General features: G+C 37.6%; 1 protein-coding gene across 1 annotated transcript in view; it reads left to right on the top strand.

Moving 5' to 3' along the window:
- KIAA1109 (KIAA1109 ortholog) overlaps positions 1 to 5395 on the top strand; it is a 340787-nt gene extending 335392 nt beyond the window's left edge. Inside the window, exon 83 of the mRNA XM_006866287.1 lies at positions 4682 to 5395. Coding sequence (XP_006866349.1) covers positions 4682 to 4898 — 217 coding nt within the window. The 3' untranslated portion in view covers positions 4899 to 5395. The remainder of the gene's footprint in view (positions 1 to 4681) is intronic.
- Positions 5396 to 12752: the final 7357 nt, after the last annotated feature.

Here is a 12752-nt window from a genome sequence, read left to right as displayed (position 1 = left end):
ATGGAGAGGAGTAGCGGCTGAGGACTCTAGATTCATCAACTAAGAAGAGAAGGACTAAGAGCTGGTAGCCAGGAGCAGACTTACAGAATGTGCCCTTTGGAGATGTAAATTATTATATATGCCTGAGTGGGTTTTTTTGTTTGTGTGTTTTTTAAAAAAGCTAAAGTAGATAGAAATACTTTTAACTAATGGTATATAGAGGGGATTATAATCAATGTAGTGAAACAAGTTATATGAATTGTTGAATGTGAAACTGATGATGTGCCCTGTAAACTTTCACTAAATCCACAATAAAATCCTTAAATCAAAAAAAAAAAAAAATACACTACATACTTTTGTTTTTTTTAAGGTTTTTATTGTGGATTCAGGGAAAGTTTATAGGGCAGATCATCAGTTTTACATTCAACAAATCATATACCTTGTTTCATTACAATGATTATAACCCCTTCCATGTACCATCAGTTAACAGTATTTCTTTCTATCCACTTAAGCTTTTAAAAAAAAAACAAAAAACCACTCAGTCATATATAATAATTTACATCTCCAAAGGGTATATTTTGCGAGTTTGCCTCCTGGCCAACAGCTCTTAGTCTCTCTCTTCCCATAAATCTAGAGTCCTCAGCTGCTCCCCCCCTCTCCATGACTTCATCTCTTCCCTCTGTCTCTGATGTTGCTGCTTCTCTGGATAAGATCCTGCATTCTGCTTCTGTGTGTCTCCCTTGATGGTCCTAGGGTCCTCTGTTTCTCCCCTGTTTTTGTTACAAAACTTCTCCCTTTATAATTGTGACAGTCGCAGTTAGTCATGATAACAATTATTCACTATTGAATCAAAAGAATCTTATCCCCATCTATTTCGCCAGACCCATCTAGACAAGATGAAATCTATTCAGTGGGGACTCTTTCTTTCCCCCTCTTAAATTAAACTCCCTCTTGAAACCTTGTAAGCCAGTCACTTCATGCCTTTATCACCCCCTCATTTTAGGTAGCCAATGTCTTAAGTTGCCCGTCCCTATCTACCCTGTGTATAGAAGGGCTAGCATTGATACTTGATGTGAAGACTCCTTCCCTCTCTGTTGGTATTGAGAGTAACCACCTCTCTGAGTATAGGTCAAGTTCATCAAATTGCAGCAATTTACCCTTGTTTCCTTTATCCAAAAAAATAATCATTCTCTAGTTGAGTTCTGATTATCAAGTCTCAAGTCATTGAGGGTAGCTAGGTAAAATGGGTACTGTCTGCAAGTTTGGGTGTTCTTGTGCATCTCCCTCACTTCATATCAGTTGGATGCTTCGCTCTCAGCTCTAGCCCTTTGTGGCTACGCCCTTGTCCATGGGCCCAAGTGTCTCCAGGTCTCACCACACTTTGGATCAACCAGCTCTTCCTCTTGTCTCTCTCATCTCCAGGTCAACAGGAGTCAATCGACTTTGGTTGAACTCAGCCCATTTCTTCATTTCCGCCTCTACCACTCACAAGTAGACCAGTGTGGTCTCCAACAAGCTTACATGCTTGTTTGTGTGTTTCCTTTTGAGTTTCAGTCTTAGAGGGGAGTTTGTCCTGAAGGAACTTGATTGCTTGCCATGATGGCTTCCTGGCGAACAGCTTGCTTATTCTTATAGTAGCCAGTCATGCTGACATTTTTGTTATGGGTTTTTCCTGATGATCTTTCCTTGAAGCTGTATCTTCTATCACGGTAGCTATTCCAGGCTGGTCTGCTTGTCCTTGCTAGTGGGAATGTCCCACCTCAGAAGGTTCTGGATGGGGTTCAGGATTCCACCTAAGCTTCTATACTCTGCAAAGGCTTTGCAAGAGGCCTAATTCACTGGGAAAATTCTAGAACCCCTTTTAGTATTCCAGTCAGTTATAGGCTGAAGACGGGCTTATAAGTTTTCTATAATCATGTTTCCCAACATTCCTTTCTGTCCCACTCAAGTGTCTATTTTACAATAGTAGGCAAGGGAAATCAATATTCATAAGAGAGTCAAGCATCTTAGAATGATTTCCCCTCTTCAAGTTATACTTAGATCCCTGAATCCCAGAGCCCTGTTGTTTCAAGGTTGAGCATGCATCAGTATTTACCTCTGTCCCATTTAGGCCATGCAAACCTGTCTCAGTGTTCCCCTAGCTATCTTGTTCTTCCGTCTCCGACCCCTTCTTGTATTGCCCTCGCCAACACCCAAACTAAACCCCCATCCCCAACCCATTTTTTGTTGTTACCGTATATTCCATTAATTCTTCCCTCCATTTAAGACAGTCTATTTTATCCTGTAATCTACCTGACCTTCCCACCACCTGGATATGTTCCTCTCTGTTTACCTTCTTTCACTTTGTAATTGTTTTGATCATAGACTGACCTCCCAGATCTTCTGTTCTTATCATTTTATTCTGTTCTTGACTCATCCATTTGTCGATTGAGTTCAGGGTGATGCTGCCACATTCGTCGTTCTCTATTCGTTGTTTGATCTTGTTGGTTCTCAGTCCACAGAACTTCCTTTAGGATGTTTTTCATAGCAGGGTTGGCTTTGGCAAAATCCCTTAGCTTCTGTTTATCCTGGAATGTTTTGATTACACCATCGTATTTGATAGACAGCTTTGCTGGGTAGAGGATTCTTGGGTGGCAGTTTTTTTCTTTCAGGGTTTTATACATGTCTCCCCATTGCCTTCTTGCCTGCATGGTTTCTGTTGAGAGATCCGAGTTTAATCTGATTTGCTTGCCTTTGTATGTTACGCTTGCTTCTTTTTTCCACTAGCTGCTTTCAGGATGCTGTCCTTATCTTTTGATTTTGGAGAGTTTGATTATTATATGTCTTGGTGATTGTCTTTTAGGGTCTATCCTTCCTGGGGTTCGTTGAGCTTCTTGAAGCTTATCTGTTCACTTTTCATGATGTTAGGAAAATTTTCTTCCAGAAGCTCTTCATCCTATCTCCTCTGTGGACTTGTGTGATTGTTCCTGTTCTGGAATGCCAATAATTCATAAGTTATTCTCTTCATGTTGTCCAACATGAGTCTTAGGCCTTCATATTTTTTTTATCCTTTTTTGCATTTGCTCTTCTATCTTAGTAGTGTTAAGAGATTTATCTTCTAGCTCACTAGTTTTGGCTTCTATCTCTTCAATTCTAATCCTTTGCCCTTTCAGTGTATTATCCATTTCTGATATTCTATTATTTATCATTTGGACCTCTTTCTGTAGGTTTTGAATTGTTTCCAATGCTGTATCTATTTTATTTGATTGTTCCTGTAGCACTTTCCTGACTTCCTTCTTATTTTTCTCAACTCCATTGTATAGTGTTTTGATATATTTTATAATCATTTTTCTGAATTCCTTCTCAGGCATTTCCAAAGCCTGCCCATCATCCAGTATGGAGTGTAGGTCTACTTCCAGCACATTTGCCTCAGTCACTTTATCTCATTTCTGGACATGTGCTGACAAGCCATAGCCATCTGCTTCTGTTTTTTTGGGGATATTCAGGAGTTATCTGTGTCCTTAATGCTTAGATGGGTGTGTGTTTTTATTATTTTTTATGTTTTCTGATTGCCTCCAGGTAGATGTGATGAGGAGATGGGCTTCCCTTTTCAGTCTTCTTCCTGAGAAATTTCAAGATGCCACTGTTGGTCTTTGAGATGTAACTCAGGAATTAATTTTGGGCCTATTTCATTTTTGGTCTGCCTGTCCCACTCCACAATCCCCGTTCAGGCCTTTTCCCAGTGATAAACAGTTCAGGGCCAGCTGTGGCTATTTGGTTTTAAGTGGAAACTGTCATTTTAAATTTTGAGGAGATCTGTGCACATGCATAGTAGACCCCTCCAGGTGTGGGAATGCCGGGTCCATTTGCTCAGGTGCCCCCTCTAGTCACCAAAATGGAGGTGTGCAGACAGCAAGAGACCAATGAATAGACACCAAAATAAAAGAATGTCCACACCTATTATCTCCATGGTTCTGTCAGGAGTCTGTGGTTGCTGTGATCCTTCCCTCACTTGGTCTTGCCCAAGATGGTGGCTTCAGGATCAGCTGAGCATCTTGAATTAGAAAGCAATGGATTTCTTGTTTCTGCTACAAATTCCCCTAGCTGTAAGTCTTCCAACCTTCTAAATATTCCTTTATATGTGATTCAGAATTCTGGCACTATCACCTGAGCCTGCTTCTTCCAGTATCCTGTGTTGTTGGTGACAGAGCTCCTTACTGCACTTCCACCCGATCCACCATCTTGTTTGTTCTCCCTACACTGCATACTTATGAAGTCTTTTAGAATTAGCCAGATGTTCTTTTAAATGTTTAAGATGACCATGTAACTAAAGACTAAAATAAAATACTTATATTCAGAATAAAATTCTTTAAAATCTATCATTCTTTTGGGCTTTTAAGTGTACTCATATTTCTGCATATATTATTTCTCAAATGCTATTTTTATAGTGAATCCAGGAATTATAGATTAGATCATTCAAATTCAGTGTTTGAAACTTGTATCTGTGAGCATATCATGGAATCTTAGAAGGCTCATAATGGAGTCCTAGGGTACAGAATAATGCACTGAACCACATGATTGGTTTGAACTGCAGGGTTGGTCATTCAAACTCACTAGCTGCTCTTTGGAAACCCTACAGAGGGTCTTTATGAGTCGGAACTGACTAAACGGCACTTAACAACATACTCCTAATAATTATCATTATTTATAATTATCATTTTAGATTAATTTCTTGGACTGGAAGAAAGATTGATCCTGTAGGCGTTGATTATATTCTTCAAAAACTGGGCTTTCACCATGCAAGGACTACTATCCCTAAATGGCTTCAGAGAGGAGTCATGGATCCACTGGACAAAGTTCTGTCAGTTCTTATCAAAAAACTTGGTACTGCCCTACAGGATGAAAAGGAAAAGAAAGGAAAAGACAAAGAAGAACACTAAAAAAAACTTAATCCGTGAACAAATTATGATTGTATCTGTTAAGCTTATTAACACTGGAGATTTTTTTAATGTAACAAAATTATTTTAAATATAACTTTAAAATAATTCTAATTTTGTGGCCATTATATTAAAAGTTTATCTTACCCTGTTTATTCCAATTCTACCATTCTGTATACAGTGAAGTATTGCATGATAAATGTACATTTGTGAAAGAACAGGTTATGTAAATCTCATTAAGGTTGATAATTGTATTATGTGCAATATTATTCCTGCATTTTTACAATATTTGCAGAATAACTGTGAATTTTCTTTGTTACTGGCCATAACTTTTAGGAAAAAATCTTATTGATAATGTGATTTTTTTTTTATCATTAAACTTTCTTTTTGTAATGTAGTACTGTATAAATACTTATTTATGTATAGTTTGAGTAAATGAAATGTGATTACATACTACTAAAATATTATTTGTAACTATTGTAATAAAAAGTCAAAATAATTGGCTTCAGTCTGTAGTGGTTTTACTTATGTCCCCTGTGGTAGACCTTTGGTAGCTTTATTTCATAAATAATAGGTATGTCAGTTACTGAATACTTATAAAAGTCACAGCTTATAAAGAATGTGATAGGAGACACAAACACACCAGCAGTTTCAGAAGTATTAGGCATTCCATTATTTAGCCTAGTAGCATATGAACAACTGTTCATTTTTATTTTCATACTATATTACTTACATATTTGTTTGCATTTTCGTACATATGAAATATATAATAAAAGAATACCAAAATATAAGTTGCATTCAGAGGTAGCTATAATACTGTTAATAGCAATTTAGGTTTGAAATTTATTTTTTAGGTTTGTTTTTTGTTTGTGTTTTACTTTTTACTGTGAATTTAGTGAATGTTCACAGAACAGATCATCAGTACTATATTCAACAAATTATACGCTTCATGTCATTACAATGATTGCAGTCTACTCCATGCACCATCAGTTAACAATATTTACCTCTATTCATTTTTTTCCTTCCCCCACCCTCACCTACCCTGTAACCATCACAGAATGTTATTGTCATACTATATTCCTTACATACTTATATATTTTTTCATGCATATGAAATATATAATAAAAATCATTAAAATAATAACAAAATATAAAATAATGTTCAAAGGTATCTATAATAATGTTAATACCAATTTAGGTTTGAAATTTAGCCAAGTCAGTAGTCAGTTCAGTTTAAAGAAATAGAATAGAAGAAAACCGCTACAAATATCTCAAGAAAGCCTATGGTATGCACCCCTGGAGGTTTACATAAGAGATAACCAAGATCAAAAACAGCTGAGATACTAATAAAGATATGTACCCAGAAAGTGTTAGCAGCAATTATTGCTTCCTGAAGTCAGGCAGCAACTAAAATCGTACTGTAAAGAGTTCTGCTTTGATATTCTTTCTGATAGACCATCTTTCTGTCATCTACCTGATCTTAGTTCCTCTACTGCTCAAGCTTACCAGAATGGCAAATTGTACACCTTAGAGTATCCTAAGATATTACTTACAGAAAGTTACTTCACAAAACAAAAGTAACTAAAAATGAATTATAGAAATTAGGTTCCTATTTGAGTCCCATTTTGATTCTTTCTGCTTCAAAGAAATAGTGCACCAATAGGTTAAAAATGTACCATCCAATGGCTTTCAATATTATTAGTAATATATGAGATTACAAAAAAAAGGGGGCATAAGTACAAACTTGCCCTATTTCTGACACTGATAATGCTATAAAATTAAAATAGCAATTTAAATCTAACCAAAATTCTATGGTTTTATTTGGCAAAGCTTTGGGAAAACAAGTGCATCCATACGTTGCTGGTGGGAAGAGCAGACATGTGAGCACTGTCGAAAAGGTGAGAAATGCCCGGGACTACCAATAAAGAAGAAATTAAGGCCAATACTCTGATTTGGACTTTCAGCCTCCTGAATTAGGAGACAAAAAATTCTGATCTTTCAAACCACATATTTGTAATAATTCTATCACAGCAGTTCTAGGAAACTAAGACAAATGTATATTTTTAAAAGATTCTTTTCAAAGTAGTATCAAATGTGGTTTACTGGTGGGCTCAGAGGACATGAGTGGCTAGCAGGAAGACCTAAAAAGTCTGCATGAAGGAAGAACAGTTGCTTGGACTATAATGGCAGCAGTGGAAGTGCTTAGAAAGGTATTTTCAGAAAATGTAGAGGTAGAGTCAAAAGAACTAATTGATGCAGTGGGAGTTGGAGAAAACAAATGTCAAGGATAATTCCTGGGCATGGTCTCAGAAATTGCATAAATTCAATTTGATATTAAAACAGAAGCCCCACACCAAGGAATTGGCTAGCAGGAAATGCCACTGGAATTAAGCCCACCACCACCACACTGGCCTGATGCACTTGGTCACAACCTTACACTCTTGGCCTTGCTCATAGGTTTTTTGTTGTTGTTGTTTCGTTTTTAAATTTTTATTGTGAGGTTTACATGGGAGAACATCAGCTTTACACTCATTGTATCGTATTTTATTTCATTGCAATGATTACATTCCCTTCTGTGCATCATCAAATAACCCCAAAGGGCACACCACACAGGCCACCAGCTCTGTGGCCACCAGCACACAGCCCCTCTCCCTCCCTGAGTCCAGTGTCCCCAGCCACTCCATCTGTCCACATCATCTCTGTCTATCTCTGGCATCACTGCCTCTCTGGGTAGGGTCCCGCTTTCTGTTCTCATTGATGGTCCCAGGGACCTCCTCTCCTGGGCTGCAAAATCAATCACTCTCCTCCTTTTGTCAAAAAGATTTTGCTCATAGGTTTTTGGCTTGAGTAATTAGGTTAATGATGGTATATACTGAAATGAGGACTTCACTACTACAGATAAAAGGGCTTCAAAAAGTTCATGGAAAAGTGGAATTTTATATATATCCCATTATCTTTTAATTATATTTTTCTGTGAACTTTTAAAGTCCATTATACAATTTCCTAGTTTTCCATGCCACATAATAAGGAAGCCATCATCAAGTATAAAGAACGAAAACACTGTATAGTTCAGCACTGGCCAAAATGCCACGCAAGCCTTATAGTTTGGATCATCCGATGTTTAGTTAAATTTCTATTGATATAAAAGAAATATATACACTATGCATTTAATCCTTTGTTAATAGATAGAGCAAACCTGAGACAGTTTACTAGAAGTGCTACATAGCAACGTGCAGTACAATCTTGAAATACAGAGTTAAAAAGAAATGCCTGAAATACTCAACTTTTTTTACGTTCGAATTCTTTGAGAATTGTTAACTACATTATATAGATCATCTGTCCAGGTACCTGAAAAAAATACACCCCAAATCAAAATACTACCACTCTTCTGTTCCATTTTTGACATACTGTGGTGGCATGGGTGTTGCTGTGATTCTGGAACCTATGCCACTGGTATATTAAATACCAGCAGGGTCACCAACTGTGGACAGATGCAACTGAGCTTCCAAATTAAATTAGACTAGGAAGAAAGAGAGGCAGACTATTTCTGAGGGTTTAGACCCTGAAAACCTCATCATAGCAGTGGAACTCTGTCAGATACCTAGAATATTGAATATTGAAACATGATGAACAGCAGAATAGTGTCAGATACAGTGCCAGAAAATGAGCCCCTCAGAAGGTACTAGGAAAGTGACTGGAAAAGACCTACCACTTCAAAGTGGAGTTGACACTGATGATGTAAATGAAGTAAAGCTTTTAGGACTATCATTGGCTGATGGGGGGAAACTCAAAATGAGGAGAAACATCTATAAAAATCCATTAATAATCAGAACATAGAATGTACGAAGTATGAATCTAAGAAAATTGGAGATTTTAAGAAAAGTAAATGGAATGCATAAACATTGATTTCCTAGGCATTAGGTAGCTGAATAAGGAGCTCTAGTAGCGTAGTGGTTACGAATCAGGCTGCTAACCACAAGGTCAGCAGTTCGAAACTACCAGCTGCTCTGCAGAAGACAGATGAGGCTTTCTGCTCCTGTAAAGATTTACAGCCTCAGAAACCCTGTTCAGGGTCACTATGGGTCAGAACTGACTCGATGGCATTTAACAACAACAGGGAGCTGAAATAACTGGTATTGGCCATTGTGAATCTGACAATCACATGTTTTACCACACCAGGAATAACGAAGAAAAATGACATTGCATCCATTATCAAAAAGAACATATCAAGATATGTCTTAAAGTACAACACTGTCGGTAATAGGATCACATCCATATGCTACAAAGAAGACCAGTTAATATCACTATTATTCAAATATATACACCAACCACTAAAGCCAGTGATGATGATGAAACTGAAGAATTTTACCAGCTTCTTCAGTTTGAAATTCATCAAACATGAAATCAAGATGTATTCATAATTACTGGAGATTGGAATGCAAAGGTTGGAAACAGGAAGGATTGATAGTTGATAAATATGATCTTGGTGATAGAAATTATTCTGGAGATTGCATGATAGAATTTTGCAAGATCAATGAGTTCTTAATTTCAAATATCTTTTTTAAACAACATGAAAGATGACTATACATACAGACCTCACCAGATGGAATACACAGAAATAAAATTGACTACATTTGTGGAAAGAAACAGTGGAAAAGTTCTATATCATCAGTCAAAACAAGGCCAGTGGCAGACTGTGGACCAGACCATCAATTGCTCTTATGCAAATTTAAACTGAAGCTGAAGAAAATGAAAACAAGACCACAAAAGCCAAAATACAGCTTTGAAAATACTCCACTTAACTTAGAGATTACCTGAAGAACAGATTTGATGCATTAGACACTAAAGACCTAAGACCAGAAGAGTTGTGGGATGACATCAAGAACATCATAAAGGCAAAAAGCAAAAAGTCATTGAGAAGACAAGAAGGAAAAGGTCAAAATGGATGTCAGAAGAGACACTGAAACTTGCTCTCCAGCGTAGAGATGCTAAAGCAAATGGAAGAAATGAACAGGTACAAGAGCTGAACAGAAAATTTCAAAGATCAACTCAAGAAGATAAAGCCAAATATTACAACAAAATGTGCAAAGATCTGGAATTAGAAAACCAAAAAGAAAGAACATGCTCAGCATTTCTCAAGCTGGAGGAACTGAACAAAAAATTCAAGCCTCGACTTTCGCTACTGAAAGATTCTCTGGGCAAATTACTGAATGATGCAGAAAGCATCAAGAGAAGATGGAAGGAATACACAGAGTCACTGTACCAGAAGGAAATGGTTCATGTTCAACTGTTTCAAGAGTTAGCATATATATGCTCAAGAGCCAATGATACTTAGGGAGGAAGTCCAAGGTGCATTGAAGGAATTGGCAAAGAACAAGGCACCAGGAATTGATGGAATAAAAACGGAAATCTTTCAAGAAAGTGAGGTGGCACAGAAGGCACTCACTCATCTTTGCCAAGAAATTTGGAAGACAACTATCTGGCCCACTGATTGGAAGAGATATGTATTTGTGCCCATTCCAAAGAGAGGTGACCCAATGGAATGCAGAAATCATCGGACAATCTCTTTGATATTTCATGCAGATAAAGTTTTGATAAAGGTAATACAGAAAAGACTACAATCATACATTGACAGAGAACTTCCAAAGATTCAAGCCGGATTAAGAAGAGGCATTGGAACAAGGGATATCATTGCTAATATCCGATGGATATTGGCTGAAAGCAAAGAATATCAGATAAATGTTTACCTGTGCTTTATTGACTATGAAAAGGCTTTCGATTGTATGGATCATGACAAGCTATGGACAACATTGCGAAGTATGAGTATTCTGTAACACTTAATTGTGCTCATGAGGAATCCAGACCTGGACCAAGAGGCAGTTGTTTGACCAGAACATGGGAACACTGAATGTTTAAAATTAGGAAAGGTGTGCGACAAGGTTGTATTCTTTCACCATACTTATTCAACCTGTATGCTGAGCAAATAATCCCAGAAGCTGTGTTCTATGAAGAAAAACGTGGCATCAGGATTGGAGGAAGACTCATTAACAACCTGCAATCTGCAGATGACACAACCTTGCTTGCTGAATGCAAAGAGGACTTAAAACATTTACTGATGAAGATCAAAGAGCACAGCCTTTGGCATGGATTACATCTCAATGTAAAGAAAACAAAAATCCTCACCACTGGCCCAATAAACAACATTCTTATCTATGGAGAAAAGATTGAAGTTGTCAAGGACTTCATTCTTTTTGGATCAACTATCAACACTCAAGGAAGCAGCAGTCAAGAAATCAAACGACGTACTGCATTAAGCAAATCTGCTGCACAAGACCTTTTTAAAGTGTTAAAGAGCAAGATGGCAGCTTGAGGACTAAGGTATGCCTGACCCAAGCCATGGTGTTTTCAATAACCTCATATGCATGCAAAAGCTGGACGGTGAATAAGGAAGACCGTAGAAGAATGGATGCTTTTGATTTCTGGTGTTGGAGGAGAATATTGAAAGTGCCATGGGCTGCAAAAAGAACCAACAGATCCATTTTGGAAGAAGTGCAGCCAGTGTTCCTTCGAGGCCAAGGACATATTGTCAGGAGGGAGCAGTTGCTGGAGAAGGATATCATGTTAGGTAAGGTGGAGGGTCAGAGATAAAGAGGAAGACCCCTAATGAGATGGATTGGCCAAGTAGCAGCATCAATAGAGGCAAGTGTGGTAACAACAGTGAGGTTGGCCCAGGATCGGACAGTGTTTCGTTCGGCTGTGCATAAGATTGCAAAGGGTCGGTACTGACTCTACGGCACCTAACAACAACATATATATATATAAATTTATATATGTTGTTGATGTTAAGTGCCATCGAGTTGGTTCCGACCCATAGCAATCCTGTACAGGGTTTTCAAGGCTGTAAATCTTTATGGGAACAGAAAGCCTCATCTTTCTCCTACGAAGCAAATGGTAGTTTTGAACTGCTGACCTTGTGGTTCGCAGCCCGATTCATAGCCACTACACTACCAGACCTCCAACTTATATATATATAGAAGGAAAGAGAGAGAGAGAGAGTCCTGGTGTGGCGCCGTGGGTTAATGCATTAGACTGCAAAGTCGTTTGAACTGCAAAGTTGGTGGTTCAAGCTTATCAGTCACTCCATTGAAACCCTATACAGGGTCGCTATGGGTTGGAACCGACTCAATGGCACTTAACAACAACAACAACTTATATAAACTAAATGGTGGAATGTGTGGTGGCACTGGACTAAACCACAAAGTCAGCAGTTAGAGCCCAGCAGCTGCTCTGTGTTTGAAAGATGAGGCTTCCTGCTCCCACAAAGATTTAAAGTCTTGAAAAATCTATGTAGGGTCACTATGAAATCAACACAATGGCACTTAAAAACAACAAAATTTAAATTAAATTAAAATGAATACATAGTGAATTGAAATATGAAGGATACAGCTAAAACCATGCTTGGAAACTTACAGAATTAAACATTTATTTAAGAAAAGAAGAACTAAAATCAGTAACCTAAGCTTCAAACTAAGGTGATTAAACAGAAAGAATAAATTATGCCCAAAGCAAATGGAGAAAGGACTTAATGACTTCTCCTTGATACAGGAGAAAACAATACAACTGCAATGGAAAAATCAACGAAACCAAAAAGCTGGTTCTTGAAAAGATCAATGAACTTTAATAACCAGGCTTAACAAGAAGCAAAGGTGCACATTATCAACATTAGGAATAAAAGAGAAGACATGTTATGACTCACACACATTAAGATGTTATGGGAATACCACAAACAAATTTCCATAAATTAGACACAATTAAACAAAGCCCAAGTGAAAAGGACCAATTCTTTGAAGGATGTGAA

This window comes from Chrysochloris asiatica, unplaced genomic scaffold (assembly GCF_000296735.1).
Source record: "Chrysochloris asiatica unplaced genomic scaffold, ChrAsi1.0 scaffold00088, whole genome shotgun sequence".
Classification (NCBI taxonomy): Eukaryota; Metazoa; Chordata; class Mammalia; order Afrosoricida; family Chrysochloridae; genus Chrysochloris; species Chrysochloris asiatica.
Note: the sequence above shows the minus strand (reverse complement) of the source record. Positions and strands in the feature narration are given on the sequence as shown.